The 22,567-nt window shown below is 46.9% G+C and overlaps 1 protein-coding gene across 3 annotated transcripts in view; it reads right to left on the bottom strand.

Annotated features, from left to right (window-relative positions):
* Arsg (arylsulfatase G) overlaps positions 1-22,567 on the bottom strand; it is a 132,891-nt gene that overhangs the window by 17,756 nt on the left and 92,568 nt on the right. For all 3 annotated transcript variants that reach the window (XM_057773452.1, XM_057773450.1, XM_057773451.1), the window contains exons 7-9: positions 19,661-19,857; positions 18,262-18,342; positions 6,846-6,954 (exon numbers count right to left, since the gene is read on the bottom strand). In XM_057773452.1, coding sequence (XP_057629435.1) covers positions 6,846-6,954; positions 18,262-18,342; positions 19,661-19,857 — 387 coding nt within the window. The remainder of the gene's footprint in view (positions 1-6,845; positions 6,955-18,261; positions 18,343-19,660; positions 19,858-22,567) is intronic.

Genomic DNA, 22,567 nt, shown 5'->3' with positions numbered 1-22,567 from the left:
ATAAAGGAGGGGCTGGGAAGAAGGCTCGGCTCTCGCAGGGGACCTGAGTTCGGTTCCTAGCACCCACATCATACAGCCCGCAACTCCCTGGAACTGGATCCTCTGTGAGCACCTGCACTCACAAGCACACACACAGAGGTTTTTTTTTTTTTTTTTTTTTTTTTAAATATTTATTTATTTATTATGTATACAATATTCTTTCTACATGTATGCCTGAAGGCCAGAAGAGGGCACCAGACCTCATCACAGATGGCTGTGAGCCACCATGTGGTTGCTGGGAATTGAACTCAGGACCTCTGGAAGAGCAGGCAATGCTCTTAACCACTGAGCCATCTCTCCAGCCCCCCCACACAGAGTTTTTTGATTTTGTTCTTTTGTTTTTCGGGACAGGATTTCTCTGTGTAGCCCTGGCTGTACTGGAACTTGCTCTGTAGACCAGGCTGGCCATCGAACTCACAGAGATCTGCCTACCTCTGCCTCCCGAATGCTGGGATTAAAGTCATGTGCCAAAATTGCCGGGTCGCAGATGCAAAAATTTTAAATGTCAGAAATAAAAAGAAAGAAATTACATTTTATAGCTATTGACATAAAGACAAATACATCAATATATAATAAACCATTTTATTCCACTTTAAAGTATTTTTCTCTTCCTTTCTTCTGTTTTACGTGTGTGTGGGGGGGTATTGGTGCATGTACATTTATGTGCAGGTGCACACTCGGCACAGAACACCCTGTTCTATCATTCTCTATGCACTCCCTAGAGACAGGGCCTCTCACCGAATCCCAAGGGAGGATGGCAGCCGACACGCCTCCATGATCCTACTGTCCCCGTCCTCCAGAGCGCAGGGGTTAGAGGCACGCATTCAGCTATTCCAAGTATTTTAATGTGGGTTCTGGGGATTCAAACAGGGGTCCTGTGCTGTACCAGCTTTCCTACCCACTAACAAATCTCCCAGCCCCAAGGATTTTCTTTTCTCTTATTTAAAGACAAGACTGCCATGTGTTCAAGACTGACCTCTAGAGTGCTGGGATCACAGGCACATGCTACCACACCCTGTGTATACAGTGTTGGGGATCAGGCCCTGGGCTTCGTGCGTGCTAGGCAATCACTCTACCATCTGAGCTGCATGCCTGGACCCCTCGTGTAAACATTTTATGGGTTCTGGCACTGTGCTTCATGGGCCTGACGTCTAAATGGGTTTCTGCCCCCCCCCCCAAGGCACCACCTCCAGAGACCCTCTGATAGTGAGAGAAGAAGGCAGGGCTCACTCATGAAAGGAGAGGCTTGAGACTGAGGAATCTTCCCAGTGAGTGAAAGGTTGGCCGGGCAGCAGGCAGGGGGTACCATCTACATCTTCTATCGTTACGAAACTATTTTCTTTTTTCATGTTTCTCTGAAGTTTGTTCATAGGGGATGTATGTGTTTCTGTACACTGTTTTTTTGTTTTAAAGATAAGATCTCGCTATGTGGTCCAGGCTGTTTGAATTCCTAAGTTCAAGCAATTGTTCTCCTATCTCACTCCTCCCAAGGAGCTGGGATCTTAGACTTGCATTATCCCATCCACCCGGTTGGTGCTTTCATCCAAGCGAGAAGTCACGGGAGTAGAGATTGGGTGGTGATGGTGAGGGTGCAGAAGGGTTCAGCCTGCTGGGTCCCAAGCTATGCCAGCAGAGAGAAAGCTAAAGGGTCAGATGAAGGGGGAGGCTTCCTTCTGGTAAAACAGCCCTGGGATCCAAGGTTGGGTGGATGGGAACGAAGATGTCACAATGGCCAGGGAAAAGATTGGAAGGAGGGTTTCCTAGAAGTTAAGGGTAATGAACTGGGGAAATCTGACCCAAAGATGGAAAGAGAGAAGTAAGGTATTGGGGAAGGGCTAAGCATACTTGGACCAGGATCAAGGAGTGACTCTCATCGTCTCTCCCCTAGGAGTGAAAGAGGTAGGTACGGAAAGGTGCCAAGAATAGAAGAGATGAGAACGGAACCACCTCCAGTGGAGGAATGAAGTATCCCTAGAATACAGAAACAGGTTCTTTTTTAGCATTTCATTGTAATTTTCTTCCGGTTTGTTATTCCCTCTCATTATCCCTGAAAAAGCTAGGTCTCCACCCCTTCCTGGTCTTAGTCACACTGCAGAGGCTTCAGGGGCTAGCCTGTGTTCACATTTGACTGGCAGCCCATCCCAGTACCTCTGCACACCCCCCCCCCCCGAGTCTCTTCTATGGGCAAGCATGGTCCTAAAATCACCTACTTCAGAGAAAGCAGGGTCCTAGAGCCTCAGGGGATATTGGACAACAAAAGACAAATGTCTCTTATGGACAGCATCTCTGGAGGCAGGTAAGAGACCTTGACCCTTCTCCCTAAACACTCACCACTGCCAGACCCAGGAGAGAGGAGATGGTCTTGAAAAAGGATGCATGGCTGGGTACCTCCCAGGATGTATCATACAGACCACAGGACAAGATGTGGACAAGGACTTAAGAGCTTCTGTATCTGGACCCAATTCTATGCCTGCAGACAAGACAGAATCTGCTGACCTTCATCCCTTCCAGAGAACCGCTGTCTTACTAGGATCAGCAGGGCTCCCTAGGATAGCCTGGAGCTTCTCTGCAGCTCCAGCTGTTTTTCCAATAAGATTACTGCAAGATCTTCTTATCAGTTCAGCCAACTCCTGCTATTGACAGGTGTGGGCCTCCTTCCAGAATAGGGATGGAGATGCCCATCTCAGGCACAGAGCCAGGTGTGGGTCTCCATCCAGAACAGGGGTGGAGATTCTCATCTCTGGCACAGAGTCAGGTGTGGTCCTCCAACCAGAACAGGGATGGAGATGTCCATCTCAGGCACAGAGCCAGGCATGAGTCTCCATCCAGAACAGGATGGGAGACACCCATCTCTGGCACAGAGTCAGTGTGGTCCTCCTTCCAGAACAGGAATGGAGATGCCCATCTCAGGCAGAGAGCAGAACCTTCCTCACCTTCTTTCAAAAATCTAAGAGAAATTTTACTCAAGCTGTGGTTTTCAACTAGTGTTTTGGTTTTGTTTGTTTGTTTTTTTAGTTTAGTTTTGTTTTTTTTCTTCCAGGGGACATGAGGCACTGCCTGGGGAAACCTTGGTTGTCATAAACAGTTGTGTTAAATATCCCATAATGCATAGGACAGATCCCATCCCCCCCCACACAGCAAAGAATTACCTGGCTCAGAATACACACAATGTTAAGTTTGAGAAACCCTTCACTAGAATTATAGGTAAAAGTATCACAACTTTTCTACTTGCCTCCAAAGCCATCCTTTGAAGGAAAGTTGACTCCTCAAAATCAAGACCTTCCAAGCTGACCTGCTCATGACTACTTCCCTAGTCTCCAGGCCAATGCTTCACCAACCAGCAATAAAATATTTGTTTAATAATGGGTTGTCTTGCCGGGCGGTGGTGGCGCACGCCTTTAATCCCAGCACTCGGGAGGCAGAGGCAGGCGGATCTCTGGGAGTTCGAGACCAGCCTGGTCTACAAGAGCTAGTTCCAGGACAGGCTCCAAAACCACAGAGAAACCCTGTCTCGAAAAGCCAAAAATAAATAAATAAATAAATAATGGGTTGTCTTCGTTTGGTAATCATGTCTTCAGGCTTTGAGGGGGCAGTAGTGTGCAAGCTTTTTCTGAAATATCATTATACCACTGGGGTACACATCCAAATATTAATACTGGGTACCTCTAAAAGATAGCCAATGAGGTTCATGCTAAATGCCCCCAGCCCATTCTTTTTTTTCTTTTATATATATATATATATATGAATGCTCTGTCTACATGTACAACTTTATGCCAGAAGAGGGCATCAGATCCTGTTAGAGATGGTTGTGAGTTACCATGTGGTTGCTGGTAATTGAACTCAGGTCCTCTGGAAGATCAGCCAGTGCTCTTAGCCACTGAGCAATCTCTCCAGCCCACCCCCAGCACATTCTTTTTCAATTTAATTTTTATTACGTCTGTTTGTTTACTGTATTATGTAGGGGGCACACCAGCGCTACAGTGCGCATGGAGAGGTCAGAGGGCAACTTACAAGAGTCAGCTCTTTCCTACTGCCGTGTGGGAACCGGGGATGGAACTCAGTTCACCAGGCTTAGCAGCAAGCACCTTTGTAAGCTGAGCCCTCTTGGCACTTCCTACACATATCTCCCTGGAAATTGTCTTTAAAACTTTTCTGTATTCATGACAGCGTGTATGTCAACTTGACCACTTTAAGATGCCACCATTTCATGGGCTGTTTGAATAGAAGCTGAAAGAACCCTGGCCACAGAGAAGTGACCCCCACTGTAGAAGGTCTTGCTCCTCAAAGGATAAAGTGCTAAAACTAGGTGACAAGCTTGGACTCCCACGAAATGAAACGGAAGCACTCCGTTCAAGAACACGGATCAAAATCATGTTCCCCTAGGGGCTGGCATGAGGGGGCCACAGGAAAAAGGCAGAAAGAAGCCCCACCCAGTCACCTGCATGATTGACATGGGAGAAGAACAGGAGAGAGAAGCCCCAACTGCCATTCAGACTAACTTCACACCAAAAATACCCTAAGAGGCTCCTCTTGTTTTCATCTGATAAAATACTGGAGGCCCTCAGAAAAGTGCTATCTATGCCAAGAACTCTCTTTAGTCTCCAAACTACAGCCCCAGTCATTGTCCCGTGACTGTCAATGAGACGGTAGTTCATAGCGGTGCAGGAGCTGGTGGCAGGTACACACACCGTTCTCAGATAAAAACACAGCACTGGAAAACCAAGGCCTGCAGAGTCGATGGAGCTAATTGTGCATGTGTAGGCCAGCACTTGCCCCCAGCCCTTGAAAAGCAACCCGGACATGCCCAAGTCACATCTATAAAAGCTGGCCTCCTGGCCTTCTTCCAGCCAGCCTGACATCACAGATCCCAAGCTGCGTGTGGTTGTTATCACACCTGCTGCCTCCCTCGAACTGCACGCTGTACCCTCCTGATAGCACAGGGATGACCCGCAACCCCTGAGGCACTGGAGGGCTGGCAGGGGTGATGCTTACTGGCCCATTTCTGTGGTTGTCAGAACTGCCCACCCCTCCTGTCCCTGGCTACGGTTTCAGCCCTTTCTCCCTGCTGAATCTGGAGAAGACAGAGGGTGCGGCTGATGCATGCTTTCCCCCAGTTGGCACTGTTCTCCTGCCAGAACCTATCAGGTTGGTGCCAAAGAACCCATCAACCAGGCAAATGGTACCACTCTGAACACATAAGTGCATCTGTGGTGACTGCTGTGTTGGTGAATCCAAGGCAGAACCAGACAGGAATGATCCAGCTGGATCAGTAAGAAGTCAGGCTTGGGAGATGGTGCGGTTGGTAAAGTGCTGGCCACCAAAGTGTGAAGACCTGAGTTCAATTCCCAGCACCTATGTAAAAAGTTGGGTAGGACAGAAGCATCCCTGGGGCTCGCTGGCCAGGTAGCCTAACCAAATCATTGAACCTCCAGATTGCAGAGAGACCCTGTCTCAAAGAGAAAGGGGAGGAGCTAGAGAAAGGGCTCAGTGGTTAAGAGCACTCACTGTTCTTACAAATGACCTGCATTCGGGTCCCAGCCCCACATGATGGCTCACAATTGCCTGTAACTCCAGTTCCAGGAGATCAGATCTGATGTCATCTTCTGGCCTCCACAACACTGTACCTACTTGGAAAAGATGAAAGGTGCGAAGGCAGGCAGAGCACTCACACATGCAAATCTAAAAAATTAAAGAAACTCACAGAACAAAACACAAGCTGGATGGCTTCAGAAAAATGACTCCAGTGACTAACTTCTGACCTCTCTATACACAGGCATGTACAGACATACGCCAAATATATAAATAAATACTTTTCTAATGACTATGTAAGGGATCCCAGCTATAAGTCAGGGTTCCTTAGTTTCCATGGCAATGTTCCCAGAGATCCATCACAGCCAGATTTTCTGCCAAGAAACCAACCTTATCCACCTGCCTTAATACAATGGAGAGATGTTACACACAGAGGAGAGATGTACACACAGAGGAGAGATGTACACACAGAGGAGAGATGTACACACAGAGGAGAGATGTACACATGTGGAGAGATGTACACACAGAGGAGAGATAGCATACACATGGTGGAGAGATGGTGCACACACAGAGAGATGTACACACAGAGGAGAGATGTACACACAGAGGAGAGGTGGCGCACACAGTGGAGAGATGGCATACACACGGTGGAGCGATGTACACATGTGGAGAGATGTACACACAGTGGAGAGATGGCGCACACACAGTGCTCCAGATAAACGATGTTTCTAGAGGCTCAATGACTGGAGGCTGCATGCATGACATCCTTATCTAAAGATTCATTCTTTCCCTCTTGGTCCATTGGGGCCATCTGTCTCCTTCCTGGCCTCCAGGACATTCAGCTGTTTGTACTTCATCTTGGGGACATTTGGTCACCAGTGATGTGCAGGTTTTCTGAGTCACCTGGGATATCTACCCTTATCCTAGGGATGAACAGAGTTTATGGGACCTTCATTGTGACTGCCATCTTTGCCTGCTTTTCTCTTCAGCACACACTGCTAAGAACTAATGCCAAGGGTTAGGGACCAGCAAAGACCCTTGTTTACTCAACTCTCATCCCCAGGGGAAAGCTCAGGGCCTCTGCAGCCTGCTTTCCCATATGGAATTGCTGCATAGACCCATCCACACAGCTGCCATCAGAGCGCAGGCATATGTAGAATCCTTGGCTAACACAGGTAACCAGCGAGCAATGATTCTCCCAGGATCTTCAGCCATCCATGTGTCCCCATCAGCTCCGGCTCTACACCCCCACCGCTAAACCCATTCAGATCTCCTACCTTAGCAAGGCAGTGCTCGTGACATTGGCTGGAATTCTGCCAGGCCAGTAGGCCAGTGCTGGAACACGATGCCCACCTTCCCAGGTGGTCTGCTTGGCTGAACTTCCACCTATGACAAGAAGCAGTTGTTTCATGACCATCAGTAACTCGAGGTTTCTTTGTCAGCTAAGAGCTAGCCTGTGGGAGAACAGTACCTCTCCAAGGTTGTCCAACAATTTCAACAGAGAACTGGCTTTTTATTTAAAAAAAAAAAAAATTTACTGCCCAGATATTCGCCCCCAACTAGTTAAAAACTTTCAGTACATGTTTTGATTTTATTGGACTTAACATATATAAACAGAGCCCTGTTCCTCTTGTGACAGTCCCCACTTTAAACTTTTATTTTAACTGGGCGGTGGTGGCACATGCCTTTAACCCCAGCACTCAGAAGGCAAAGACAGGCGGATCTCTGTGATTTCGACGCCAGTCTGGTCTACAAGAGCTAGTTCCAGGACAGGCTCCAAAAAACCACAGAGAAACCCTGTCTCGAAAAACCAAAAAGAAAAGAAAAACTTTTATTTTATCCTTTACTTCTCACGTGTCCCTGCACTACAAACTACAAGACTCAAGACATCCTAGGCGCTTAAAGAATCTGTTGAATAAATGAATTTGTCTTCCAGTTGATCGTCTGCCTGTCTGATAAATAGAAAGCAAGCACAGACCCCTCCAAGTTGTTCACACATCCCCAGTATGAAGCCCTTGGTGCAATCTCCAGAACCGAAAAACAATTAAAGCAAAACTACAGTTCTTTGGAAGTGGGGGCTTCCTCAGCTGTTCAAACTACCCCGTGCCTGAATGATCTCGTGTGGATTGATTTGGGTTTGCTTTGTTTTTCCTTGAATTAATGAGTCCTGATGAAACAGGATCAGTCATCTTCCCGAGTGTTTGCCTCTTGGGGGGGAGGTAAGAATAGCCCAAGTGCAATCTATGAACTTTCACATTAGTAATGGGAGACATTATTTTTGTAGTCAAGTTAAAAGTGACCACCAATATAATGACAGTCCGTGGGCTGGAAGGGATGAGGTCATGTTTTAAGAAAACATCCTGAATACACATGTTGCGTTGAATTAACCATGACGGGCTCCGCCACTCCTACACACACACACACACACACACCCCACCCTCATCCCCAGCTGAGCCAGAGGCCAGGGATTCCACAAGGTTTGCGTGTAAGAAGTTCTTCCAAGGCGAGCCCCGTATGTGGCTCACACACACACTGCGGTCATGCAACTTCCCCGAGTTTGGCTGGTGTAAATAATAAAAGCGATCATGGGTGGGGAGTCGAGGCGACCAAGATGAAGGCTTCCTCCCTCTGTGTTCTCACTGCCACAGACCGAACCTTTGATGTCCCTGGCTCGGTACACCAGACCGGAAGTGCTCCAAATTCCTGGGACCAGCACACGAGGAGCTCTGGAGTCCCCCAAGTGTTGACAGAAGAAGCAAAACACAAAACAGCTCCCACCCTATGGGCTGTTTATGTTCAAGAGTGTTGGGCTCGAGACGACCAACTAAATTCAGTCACTACAGACTAGAAAGGTCTTTGATCTAGTCCAGAATTTCTCAAGTGCACACTTTCCACCGAAGCCTTCTCTCCCGCAAAACACACACAGAACAAGACCCCTCCGCGCACGTGGAACAGAAAATCCGTTACTGTGGCAGAGCACAAAACGCATTTCCACGTGGGTTCAGGAGGTGCGACATGCTTCCGCTTACGGCCAAATAGCAACGAGTCGGAGCGCAGACGTGTGCTTGGGAGTCTGGAGGGTCTTTCCAGCCCTGGGAGGAACATTTGCATGGATGCTTTTGGTATGAGTGGGTGGAAAGACAGGGCCCTTTTATAGACAGCCCATGGTGCATGACATTCAAAGGGCCCGCTCCTTAACCTTTGAGGCCAGATGCTAAAGCCAGGCCAAGGCTTCGGATCTAAGAAGTAAATCATTATCTCCACCCAGAAGGCAGGCGCTGCGGCTCAACTCTGTGACAAGCAAAGGGGCACCTGTTTCTGTGAGACTGTGGGCAGCTCTTTTGCAGGTGGCTGACCTCCCCCGGGGATTCTCAGTGGAAACAGTTTCGTTGTGTTTGTCACCTTTCAGTAAAGGGTCAGAAGCTGGAGGGCTTAGAAGGAGCTGTGCTGGCAGCAAATGGATCTGGCAACATATTAGAAAGTTCAGCAACCGAGAGTCAGGATCGGCCCATAAAGGCCCCTCAAAACGACCATGTGGGCGGGACTACCAGCCAATCCAGTTGCACCTAAGGTTCTAGTTTTAACTGAAAGACATGAGTACTTACTCCAGCCTTGTATATGACCCCAGTTCCACAGTCTTTGTATGCAAAAGGAATTTAGCTTGAATCCTAAGCTTGGAGCAAGCCATTACAAAACTAAATATTTTAACATCAGCAACACGGACATTACTCTGTTTCAAACCCCAGCTTCTCACCAGCCCTGCTTGGAGTGGAGAAAGGTCTCTCCAGTATCTTCCATCGGCCTTCTGAGGGGCGGGGTGCAAGCATCAGCTATCTGTGCTTATTCAACTGTTTGAGGGTGTGTGGTTTATCTTTACTAGCAAGAACAGAGTCCAGAATAACCGCCTCTCGGCAGCTATTTTATTCCTCACTCCAAGTTGAAGATAATAATAACACTAACAATAACACTGTCTATTAATGGAGCCTTTTTACCAAGCACCAAACTAAGCATGTGACTAAGTACTTTCCTGCATTATTTCATTGGATTTGGATGACAATCTTTTGCACATTTATTTGTGTGTGTGTGTGTGTGTGTGTGTGTATGTACCAGTGTATGCTCACAGCAAGGTTACATGTGGAGGTCAGAGGACCACTTCTGGGAGTTGGTTCTATTCTTTATCAGGTGTGTCCTGAGAATCAAACTTAGGTGTTTAGGCTTGGCTGCAAACATTTCTATCAGCTGAGCCATCTCCCCAGCCCATGTATGGCAATCTTTTGCACTACATAATATGCTCCCTGTTTTTTTTTCTAATAGGAAAAAGTGAAAAGCTCAAAGGGGTTAAGCAATAGTCTCAGTCCTGAGGTCTGACTTTGGGGGAGTTTGCTATGCTAGGAAGTACTTGACCACTGAGTTTGAGTTATATCCGCAAGCCTCACCCCTTCTTTTTATTTTATTTTATTTTATTTTTTTGGTTTTTCGAGACAGGGTTTCTCTGTGGTTTTGGAGCCTGTCCTGGAACTAGCTCTTGTAGACCAGGCTGGTCTCGAACTCACAGAGATCCGCCTGCCTCTGCCTCCCAAGTGCTGGGATTAAAGGCGTGCGCCACCACCGCCCGGCCCTTCTTTTTATTTTTATTTTTGAAACCAGGTCTCACGAAAATGCCTTGAATTTACTACGCAGTCCAGGCTACTCTCAATTTGTCAAATCTCCTGAGTAGCTGGGATAACAGGGAAGTGCCACCAGCCCTGGCTGAGTTAAATAGTAAATCCAGACCCATAGCCATTCACATCCTGAAAGCATGTCAAGAATTACGGCAGGTTCCTTTAAAACCACACGGTAAAGCCCTTCCCTAGAGGTTGTGATTGGTTGGTGGGAAAGGCAGCACGTCAATGTCTTTAGGAAGCTCTCCCAGTAACGTTAACTTGGGCAGGACTCATTCCCAGGCGAGAATCAAACACGATGCGCTTCAAAGCCAACTGTAGCTTATGTGCTTTTGTTTTGTTTTTATTTTTTTGTATGTGAGTGTTCATATATCGAGGTCAGTGTGGGGATGTAGGTCCGTGTACACAAGGATAGGTGTGAGGCCAGAGATCAACTTTTGGTTTGGGTTTTGGCTTGGTTTGATTTTGCTTTGGAGGCCCAGGGAAGCTAAGCAGCCTTCTCTCATTGAGAGGATGTAATGTCCAAATAAGGAAAAGAATCTACCAGGCACAATGGCCCGTGCCTGTAAACCTAGCATTTGGAAATCTGAGAGGCTGACTGCAAGTTCAAGGCCAGCCTGGGATAGATAATGGAATCCAAGCCGGACTGGGTTACAAAGCGAAACGCTTTCTCAAAATTGATTAATTAATTGGTTAATTAATTAATCCCTCAGTAGACTTGACCTGTGACCCATTTCTCCCCCTTTCACATCTGACTTAATTAGTAAAACCTGGACTGTTTCCTGATCACGCTGGGGACCTGGGAATTTTCAGGAAGCAAAGACTTTCTGGCTGTGACGGAAACACGGGAGGCCAAGCTACTGAGTTTTTGTTGGCCTAAGATCTTGAGGAGGTCAGGAAGAGAGGAAGTCATGGCTGGTACTTCACTCTCCTTACCTAATTTAATCACCCGGGAGTCAGAGACATATGGTCACCACCCAGGTTTTTCCTCTGTCTCCCGGACCTTTCACTCTTTGTGACATCCTCCCTGTCCTTTGTGGTCTCCAAAACAGGGCCACACTGGCATGCCGTCTGTGACCAGGCCACTGGCTGGGCCATGTGGAAGAGGGAGCAAAGAGCAAGGTCTGACCCCTACTCTGTACTCAGCATCAACCGGTAGCACCTGCTCATCGTACCCCGTGGCCTTGGTGTGCTGCAGTGACTCACACCCTCACACTTCCCTGCCGCTTCTTGAAGAGCTGACTGGCTTTCTGGTTCCCACACTTGGACCAGGCTCTCAGACCTCATCAGCAGCTGCATGCCCAGCTTAGACGGGGTAGAAGAGACTGCCCCAAAGACCTTTTGTTTTCCCAGAACAGCCTGTGTTCTAACCACACAGCAGGCAACTCATCAGATTTGAAGACCCAGGTCAGATGACCTCCCTCTGCCTCCCCACTGGCTCAACTTTAAAGCCTTTAGAGGTGATTAGCAGTTCAAGGTCAGCCTTGGGGATCTTCCTCAGGCATAGTAAACCTTGCTTTCACTTGACCTGGAACTCAGAAGGTAATATAGAGAGGCACAAGCTTCAGGGCCCCCGGCACTGAGATGAACCATCGGGTACAGTTTTTTAACATAGGTCCTAGATAATCCAGGTCCTCGTGTTTGCAAGGCAAGCACTTTACTGACTGAGCCATCTCCCCAGGCTTGTGTGCTTTTGAATCACAGGCCATAAGCGGACCACACCTTTATCCCTTCGGCCGGCTGCAGCAGCAGCAGCAGCACCAGCACAAGAATGTGACCTGATAAGTCACAGCAAGAAAAACAAGTCCATATAAACTTCTATGCACTTTTCGATTCCGAAAGCTAGTTGTTAATTTAGATAAGCTTTACTACTTCAACCCGTGGCCCTGGGACATTAAAAGTGTGAGCTGTATTTGGCTTTCTGTCCGGAGATGTTTGTCTATGACCCCAACAATGTATTTCAATGCATTTGTGGTTAGTTATGATTCTAATTAAAGCAGAGCCTCTTACTTGAAGCAATAAATATTTAGCCTCAGCAACCAAAACATAAACAGAACCATGATTCATAAATTTGCTTTCTTGTTCTTCCCTCTCTGGCCTCGGAAGAGAAGTGACATTCCACGGTGTATCACGGCAGGGGCAAGCCGACCAACACTCCCCGCTGCCTACGCCTAGGGATCGCAAGCAGGCTTTCTTGGAAAAGAGTTCGATGGCCATGTCTCACTGAGTCAGAAATCCAAGCAGCTCAGCGAGAGATGTGCCCACCCCTGCACACGACAGCATCACCAGACAAAGAGCTCATGCAAACTTGGATCCTGAACCAGTGAGATGGCTCAGAGGTCAGGGACGCTTGCCCACATTCCTGACAACCTGAGTTCTTTCCCTGGGACCCACAGGGTGGAAGGAAGGAAAGAACCAATTCCTGAAGGTCGTCTTCTGACTTCCACACACACGCTGTGTCAGTTCAGAGGATTTTCACACAGAGGCTGAAGAGCTAGCTCGGTGGCTAAGGGCGATGGTAGCCAAGTCTAACACGGTCAATCCCCAGGATACATATGGCGGGAGGAGAAAACTGCCTCCTGCAAGTTATCATGTGACTTCCACCTGTGCACCTAGTACTACAGGGGCACACGCATACTCAAAATATAAAAGTTTTTTTTTTTCAAAAATTTCAATTCCTAGGTTCTTCCTCCAGAAGATGAGATTGATGATTCTAATGCCAGCGATGATCTAAGAACCAGAAGAATTTGAGAAATATGAACTGAGGGGTGAAAAGGACACCTTTAGAACCGGACAAATCCAAGTCCAGTTAGGGTTAGGGTGACTCCAGAGTTACCCCTTTAACCAGACAGTCTTGGGCAGAATTCATGAGCTCCCTTGATCTCCTTCTCTCAGCCACGAAGTAGAAAATGACTACATTTCCCCCACAGGGCTGTGGGAACACTTACATAAGATCACGGATATAAAGTCCCGAGCAAGGCACTTTGGCACAGCACCTGCCACCGGTGTGGACAAAGAAAAACTCAAGATCCCTACAGATGGAAACCCTCATCAGGGGTCCCGCCTGGTAGCTGGCACACGAATGTTGCAGCCCTCGGAGGGGCTGGGATATCTAACATTCTCCTTCTTAAATAATTTGGAGCAGCATGGACAAGGTCAGCTTGCCAGATCTCTGCCTGCAGCTGACAGGTGCCACTGTGTATCCCTTTATCTGGCTTGCTTGTCCGAAACGTGTGCAATTCCTGGAAAAGCGCAATTGAAGGACATCCTATACAACCTTCCAGAAAAGCGAGCTTCCTTCCTAAATATAAATACTTATCCTTGGCCAAGGATACCCATAGAATACTAGTTTCCTAAAAGCAGAGAGAAGCCAGGCTTCAGTGGGACCCAGAACTGTGGCTGGACTGAGGTGGCTTGAAGCGTGACGTCAGGAACATTCCATCACGCCACTGTCCAAAGGCTGGGGAAAGACAAGCTTCAGCTTCCACAGGGTTCCTACCAAAAGCCCTATCCTGTCCAGACCCAGCAGCTAACATTCCTTGTCCCAACTCTACCAGCTCACGCACACAGTAGTATCTCTGACCTTTCCCCCAACTTCTCTTTAATCCCACACTGGAGAGAGGGCCCAGGCTGCAGAGAGATCTGTGTTCCAGTGGGAAGGTTACACAACAGCCTGATAGGGTCAGATTACAGACAAGCAAGGTCTCTTAGAAGTGCGGATGATGCCAAGTTAGCAGAATGTTTTCTCATCACCAAGGGAGAGGAAGGAACACTTCTGTTCTTCAAATAAAACAAGGGAAGATTTTCCAGACAGAGCAGTCAGATGGGGGCGGGGGGAGGACACCAAGGTGTAGATTCTGACGCTGGTGCGAGCCAGGTCCAGAGTCAGGAAGGAGATGTGATAGGCTGGCAGTCAGGATTCTTGCACAGGCAGGTGCCGGAGTCTGGGAACTTGCAGTAAGGTAAGCCTGATTTGTATTTGCACACGGGCACACACACACACCCATGTTCAGTTTCCCCTTATCCCAAGATGGCAGGAACCACGCCAAGTAGAGCATCCTCATTCTAGCACAGGGTAAAAAGATGACTCCAGGAGACGCTGCCTCATCCCATTAGCTGAGCTGGCCAGACTAGCCAAGAGAGGAAAGGGAAGATGAGGAGGGGGCCCTGGGAACAGGGGAAGAGAGCACATGGCTTGACGTAGCAAGCTGGCTCGGGGAGAAGGAAGCAGGCCTCCCAGGACTGTTGGTCCTACTCCGTCGCGAAAACATTGTCTTTTCTCTATTGTGGGCTCTCGAGAATGGCCTTACAGGTCTGTGTGGGTTTCCTAGGAAACCTAGATCAGGAGGAACAGGTGGTCCAAAGAGACTCAACCCTCATCACTCACAGACCTAACTCCCTTCCAGCTGCAGGAAGGCTTACGCCTGGCTTCCTAGAGTCAGTTCCCTGCAGCGTTCCAGGAAGCGAGGAAGGGGAAGCTGTGGAATCCTGGACAGAAAGCTAAGCGGAGTATGGAGGAGGGAGCGGTCACTTTTACAGATTTTCCCAACGAAGTTTACTTTGAGAACTCTGGAAACAAGAGAGTGGCACTCAGCTACCACCCCACCACCAGTTCAAGTTTTATGCCCGGGGATACCGCAGCAAGTCACCAAAGTTATCAGAAAGTCTTGCCCAAAACAGCGTTACAGCCCCAGCCCCTGAACAATTTCCCAAGACAAGAGCTCAGGACACTCAGAGGTCAGCCATGGGTTGTCTGTCTGGCACTTTTGTAAGAAAGTCCTTCCCAGGCCTTGTTCCAGCCTAAACCTAGTTCTCCCTTCAGAGAAGGAAGCCCAGGTTGCTTCTGCTATGAATAAAGAAACCGAGTCTCATGGGGGTTAGTGGTAGAAGTCACATGCTCCAGGCTGGGTGTCTGTTAAATGACTCCACGTGACCCTACTCATCCTGTAATGAAGAGGGTTTATCACCTTCCAACACAGAAGAACTAAGTTTCCAGCCCCTATTACATAGCTGAGTTGCGATTCAAGCCCAAGCGAAGTTTCCAAGACCATAAGGCCTCTTTATCTTCCCACCCCTCCTCCCACTGATGCAGAACAATTCCGATGGTCACGGGGTGGGGGTGGGGGCTAATAATGATGTTTACCTTGACAACCACGGAGTTCAGAGAAACAACACAGGATTTTTCCAGACAGTTAAGTAATGATCAGGTTTTGAAAGGTGGGGGCAGCTACAATCACATGCGCTGTGTGGTATAAGCCCAGATCATCTGACCCTCGCCCATCACCAGCTGACCTGGGGCAAAGCCGCCACATCCTACTAGGAAGTGAGTAGGAATGCAGACTTCAAGTTCTCTTCCAACTCTGGTATTCTTTGAATGTTGAAGATCCTAAGTCTGCTTCTCTTGTGAACGGTGCTTGGCTTACTGGGTAGGCTAGCACACGCCTGTGATCTCAGCAGTCAGGGGGCTAAAAGCAGGAGGAGCCTGAGAGTTCAAGGTCAGCTGGGGTTCACAGGAAACACACACAGAGGAGAAGTACACACTTGCTGCTAGGAACCATCTTCTTGTAAGTCACACAGGGAACCAAGGCATTTTTTTATGTTGCGGTTATTGTTGTTGTTGTTTGTTTTGGCTTTTTGAGACAGTCTGCCTACGTAGCCCAGGCTGACTCTGAACTCACTATGGAGCCCAGCTTGGTCTCCACCTGGTGGCAATCCTTCTGCCTCAGTCTCCTGAGTACTGAAATTAAAAACCATTGCACCACCATGCCCAACTCAGGGAACCACAGGTCCAGAGAAAGAAGCAACAGCCTCGGGTATCATAGACAACAATATTCTAGGCCGGTGGTTCTCCAAGTGACCAGTGATATCAGCATTGTCCTGGGGTACCACAAGAATGCAAAGCCACCGTCATCAATTGATGACCTCTTGAGTAGAAACTTCACTTCAGCAAGATCCCGATAGGCTCTTGTTGTGTCTACACAACCCAGCCTGAGAAGTGATATTACAGACCATGATTCCTTCAGCTCAGAGGTCTTGTTTGTCTTTGTATCCCTGGAAAGCAAGTACTGCTCCTGGCATACAATAGATGCTCAAGGAATAGGAAGAACAGGAAACAGCAGGTACTCAACAAGTGCTCAGACAAGGAAGGAAGGGCAGGACTGGGCTTGTTTTTAGTGTTGTTTTGAGACAGTGTCTCACCTAGCCCAGCCGGCCTAGAACTTACTATATAGACAAGGGTGAGCATGATCTTCGGATCCCCCTGCCTCCACTTCTGAGTGCTGAGCTTACAGGCATCTGCCACCACACTTGGTTCATGTGATGCTGGGGACTGAAGAAAGGACCAAGCTACACGCTAGGTAAGCATCCTACTGACCAAGCTACACGCTAGACAAGCATCCTACTGACTGAGCTACACACTAGGAGAGCACCCTACTGACCAGACTACACACTAGGCGAGCACCCTACTGACCGAGCTACACGCTAGGTAAGCATCCTACTGACCGAGCTACACACTAGGTAAGCATCCTACTGACCGAGCTACATGCTAGGCGAGCACCCTATTGACTGAGCTACATCCCCACTCCACTTTCTACAGGTTTAATTTTTTTAATGGTGTATGTCAAACTCACATGTGCTGAGCAAGCAATCTACCACTGAGCTAAACCTTCAATCCCTCTTTAACATCTTTATGAAACAACAGTTTGCCATGGGAGGGGGGAATAGGAATCACATGTAAACTCCCTCTTAAACCCAGAAAAAAAAATCATTGCTAATCTTCTGTAGTTTTGTTACCTCATTCAAGATTTTTCTAAGACATAAGCTTACTTTTATATCATGAAGCTATACTTTGAAGAGCACATAGTTACATAAAATATATGCACAGACATTGCATATGATTTTATAGCTTGTTTCATTCGTTGAGAAATATTTCCTGTAAATATTTCCAAGCCAGAAAATGCCCATCAGTCCACGGATTCTTTGGTGTCCCTCTAAATGGTTAACCCCTTCAAACACGCCCCTCAACTGAGTACTTGAAGTGTATCCTGCTAGCTCTTCAACCTTCTGTGACAAGCATCATGTATACGCGCTATCTTGGCTAATTAGCTCCCGAAAACAAACGGTTCCAGGAAGAGGCTGTGCATCAAAAGGCACACATACCTGTCCCCAGAGTGGCTGCTCCCTCAGAAGCTAAGATCCTTCCTTGCTGAGAACTTTTCCAGAGCAGATGGGAACTGAGCTCCAGGCTCAAGTATGTTTACACATAGTCAGCAATGACTGTAGGGGCCCATTGGGTATGCAGGGACAGCACCAACTTTGACTACATTGGCAAGCCTGGTGTCTTCTCATCAACTGTGTGACCTTGGGGCAAGTGACTCAATTCCTTTGGGGTTCTATCTTCATCTATAAAAGACGCCATTGCTAGTTACCTTTCACTATCACAAGGTTTAGAGATGACAGATATAATAGCCTTGCAGAGGGCCAGCTATAGTGACACACACATTTAAAACACCTTTCCAGAAGCAGAGGCAGGAGAATCTCGGTGAACTCGAGGCCTGCCAGGGCTACATAGTGAGTTCTAAGCCAGCCAGGGCTACAGTGTGAGACCCTGTCAAACAAAACAACAGCAACAACAAACCCCAGCCTTACAGAGCTGTACACTAAGTATTTCTTGAATGGATGATGTGAAGGGTGGAGAAGAGAAGAAAATGGACAGAGGAAGAAAACACAGGCAACTGAATGAATGAAGGCAAATCATATTGACCGGACAGTTTATGGACTGGTTTGTCAGGATGAAGGCTGGTCCTTTTAGGGACAGAAAGAGACGGCCTATTAGTGAACACATAGTTTCTCTCCATCCCAAGGTGTTTCTTCTCTGAGAGTTGGTGACTGGTGAGCCACTATGTCCCTGGTTCATAACAGTGTCCTGACGGCCAGGACACAAGACAGTTGTCCCCAAGACAAAACCCCACACCCAGCCAGCACTCAGCTTCCCAAGAGAGACACGACCCCACTAAATGAGCTTCTCTAATACCTTGATGGGTTTGCCACAGTCCAAAGAAGGGACCCACGCTGCCTGCCAGCTCACACTTCTGAGCCCATGGGCCATTGTCTCCTAGAAACCAGAAAAAGGAACGGAAGGCGGTCAGTGGGTCTCTGGGGACACTTTTTCTGAACCCCTCTCTGGTCAGAACCCTGTACACAGCAGGGATCAGACAGAAAGACAAACATGATCACTCAGGCAGAACAGCAAACTTGATCACTTTATTTGAAATGTTTCTTGCAGGCATGGATGTCAGTGTATGGCCACCCCTACCCTGTATAGCCATGGACCCACTTCCTATGCTTCCCAAGTGTGGGGCTTGCATATTGCCACTCAGCTACAACTGTCTCCGTAATCCCATCTCTACTAGGCTCTAAGAGAAAGGGGGGCTTGTTCTGACCCAATGAGCTCCATCCTTAACCTCTGCTCCCACATCCCACTTTGGTGGGGTTAGCAATCCATTACTGCTGTTATCAGTGTCAGCCCAACCACTGTCCTTGATGCACCTAGAACTCCACATACATTCTTGATGTACCTAGAACTGCACTTACGCACACCACTAAGCATCCTTGATGCACCTAGAACTCCACATACATTCTTGATGTACCTAGAACTGCACTTACGCACACCACTAAGCATCCTTGATGCACCTAGAACTCCACATACACCATCTTTTAACCTTACAATATACAGTGGAGTCGATTCAATTCTCCCACTAGTATATATTAAAAACCAGGTTTTAATTTCATCCAAAGCAGCTACCACTCTTCTACATAGAGACCTGAGACACAAAATATCTGTGTAACAACCTCCCATATGCATACACTTTTGGATTTTTCTGAGACACAATCTTGTTATATATACCCCAGATTATGCTCAAATTCACTCTACAGCCCACCCTGGACTTGAGCTGGAGATCTTCTTGCCTTTAGACTCTAAAGTGCTAGAATTCTATAAAGAGCTGTGCATTGGCATGCCTGGCTATGTGTGAGCCCTTTAAAAGGATCGTTAATTTAGTTCTGGAGACTGATTAAAGATATGACTGGCAGTAACCGCTCTCATTGGGACTACAGAGGAGATGGCCAAGGACTACACAAGCTCACAATGTGAAATCACTCTAACAAGTACGAACAGTCTACAGGCGCTAGTCAACATCTATGGGGCCAGCAAACACATGCTCCGTCAGTACAAATCTTTTTCCATGACTCAGTCATGGAGAACTCAATAGACAACATACTCAGCATTCAGACAATCATCAGGGCCCCAAGTTCACAGCGAGCCCCTCCCTGTTAAAGATATCACATGACTGGACTCTGCTCTCCATGGAACCTGTGCAGTTATCCACTGGATAACTAGATATCCACCAGTTCAGGTAGCATTTCTACTTTACCTGTAAACCAGAGGAGCGTGTTTTCTTTTGCCATGTGGTCAACTTTGTCCTTGATCTGCCCTACCAGACTGTCCATCTCCTGGAGACTTGCACGGTACGCCCTTTGGTTCTGTGGGTTTTCCGATGGCGGAGTCACAGACAAAGGCACATGCATGTGGGCCAGACCCACATAAAGCAGGAAGGGTCTTCCATGGGTGCTGGAAAAAAATGGGAAACCTCAGAGGCTCTGCAGGAGGCTGCTCTTGTCTAGGGTCTCAACAGTTCTTTTTGATCTCAGAGAAAACACACCACCACCCGCCATAGGACCTGCCCTGAAGGTTCAAATATAATGCATTTGTCTACAGTCTTCTAGGAAAAGTGGAAGTCCTCTGGCTAGCTGATTGGAAAAGTACTGTACCATAACATTCTGTGATAGCAAGAGCTATTACACAGGACCATTGCCTAAGTCCATCCCCAGGGTAAACCCCCATTGTCCTTTCCGGCAATGAATCAGAAACATGGAGGAATTTAAGGACTTCCTTCAGGTTGTACAGCTGGTAATAGACAAGGTGAATTTCAATTCATCTGCCAGAAGCAAACCTGCACTCTTTGCCACACTTCAGAATCCAAGCATCCAGACCACTGTGTTAATTCTAGTGGCCCTCAACCTTCCTAATGCCATGACCCTTTAATACAGTCCCTCATGTTGTGGTGACCCCCAACCATAGAATTATTTCATTGCTACTTCATAACTGTCATTTTGCTGTTGTTATAAAATTGTAACATAAATATGTGATATACAGGATATCTAATATGCAACCTCTGTAAAAGGGTCATTTGACCCCCAAAGGGGTCATGACCTATAGGTTGAGAACCACTGTTCTAGAAGATATAACCACAAGGAATCCCTTGATATGTGTGACCACGGGGACATTTAGATCAAGGCTCTGTTCTATACTGAACCTAGAAAATTTGTGGTGAAAGGCTTGAGGTACCTGGGGTGGCCTCCTAGCAAAGACTCCATGGTCTCATGGGGGCAGGCCTACCTACTTAGAAAATTGAGGTAGAAAGGTCACAAGTTCAAGGCCTGATTGAGCTACAAGGTGAGTTTAAGACCAGCCTAGGAAACTTAGTGAGCCCTTGTCTAAAAATGAAAAAGAAAAAATGGCCTGGGGATGTACTTAGGGGTAGTATGTTTGCTTGATATACAAGGCCTGAAGTTAAACCTCCATACCATTACCCTACCCCATCTGACCCTGACGCCCTCTTCTGGCCTCCTCTGGCACTGCACATGCATGGTGCACATACATACATGTAGGCAAACACTTATATATACAATAAAAATATTTTTTTTTAAAAAAAAAAAAAGCTGTTTGAGCCAGGTGGTGGTGGCACACACCTTTAGTCAGAGGTGTGCAGAGGCAGGTGGTTCTCCAGCTTGAGGCCAGCCTGGTCTACAATGTGAGTTCCAGGAGAGCCAAGGCTACAAAGAGAAACCCTATCTCAAAAAACAAAAGAAAAGGAAAAGAAAAAGAAAAAAGGTTGTTCGAGTTGCTGACTTGAGGTTTTTTTTTCTTTTTTAAATCACTTGATGGATTTTGGCTTACCATCAAGACAGACTTCCCAATCATTTCTAAAATGGTGTTAAATATACTTTTGTCACTTTGTACTACATATTTGTATGAAGTGGTATTTTCAACAAGATTATAGGACTGTAACATCAATGAATTCTGAAGAGGCTCTATGCCATAGAGGATTTAAATCTTCATGTAAAAATAAACAAACATAGTTCATCTTTAATGAATGGTAAAAATTACATGTATGCCACAGAATTGCTTAGAAATAATATTTCTGTGACTTATTATCAGGAAATATTTGGCTTATGGACCTATGTTAAATACCTATATAGCTGGGATATTGTAAGATTTTCCTGGGGTGGGGCTGGAGAGACGGCTCAGTGGGTAAGAATAGTTAGCTCTCCTATAACCCACATTGGGCATCTCACATCTGCAGATAACTCTCTCTCAGTCCATGGCATCAACAGCTATTCTAACAGGCTTCTTACTCCCTGGTGATCTGTTTCAGAGTCCTCTTGACTCCCCACCTCCCCACCTCCCCTAATTTAAAACCAAACAGTGGTGCACATGTGTAAGCCAGCACTCAATGGCTGCAGGCAGGAAGACCAGAACTGCAATATCATGCTCAACTACATATTAAGTTCAAGGCTAGCATATAAGACCCTGACTCAAAAATTAAATAGATAGATAGATGATACATACATGAATAGATAGATAGATAGATAGATAGATAATAGATAGAGGGATAGATAGATACATGGATAAACAGATCATAGATAGATAATAGATACATGAATAGATAAATAGATCATGATAGATAGATAGATAGATAGATAGATAGATAGATAGATAGATAGATAGATAGATAGATAGATGAGACCTGAGGAACAGGTAACTACTGCAAGGCAGGGGCATCACTGGGAAATTAGCTCTGACTGCTTACAGATTGTTAGCTCATTAACTTAAAGATCCATTATTCACACCAACATCCATACAGGAAAAAGGGATGGCAATGGGTGAAAATAGGTCTTCGAACTGAATCTAGAAATCTGTCTGTTTGTGCTGGGTGGCATCTGGGATGGGAAGGAAGATGCCATCTCTCCAGCCCCCAGCCTGCTTTCTTACAGCACCCAGGCCCACCAGGCAGAGATGGTACCATCCACAATGGCCTGGGTTCTCCTCCATCAATCACTAATTAAGAAAATGCCCTCAAGGCTTGTCTACAGCTTGATCTTGCGGAGGAATTTTCTTAATTGAGGTCCCTCCTCTCAGATGATTTTAGCTTGTGTCAAGTTGACATAAAATTATCCATCACAGATGTGAGCAAATCCAGGGGGCTTTTCTGTTTCAG

Source organism: Chionomys nivalis, chromosome 7 (genome assembly GCF_950005125.1).
Source record: "Chionomys nivalis chromosome 7, mChiNiv1.1, whole genome shotgun sequence".
NCBI lineage: Eukaryota > Metazoa > Chordata > Mammalia > Rodentia > Cricetidae > Chionomys > Chionomys nivalis.
Note: the sequence above shows the minus strand (reverse complement) of the source record. Positions and strands in the feature narration are given on the sequence as shown.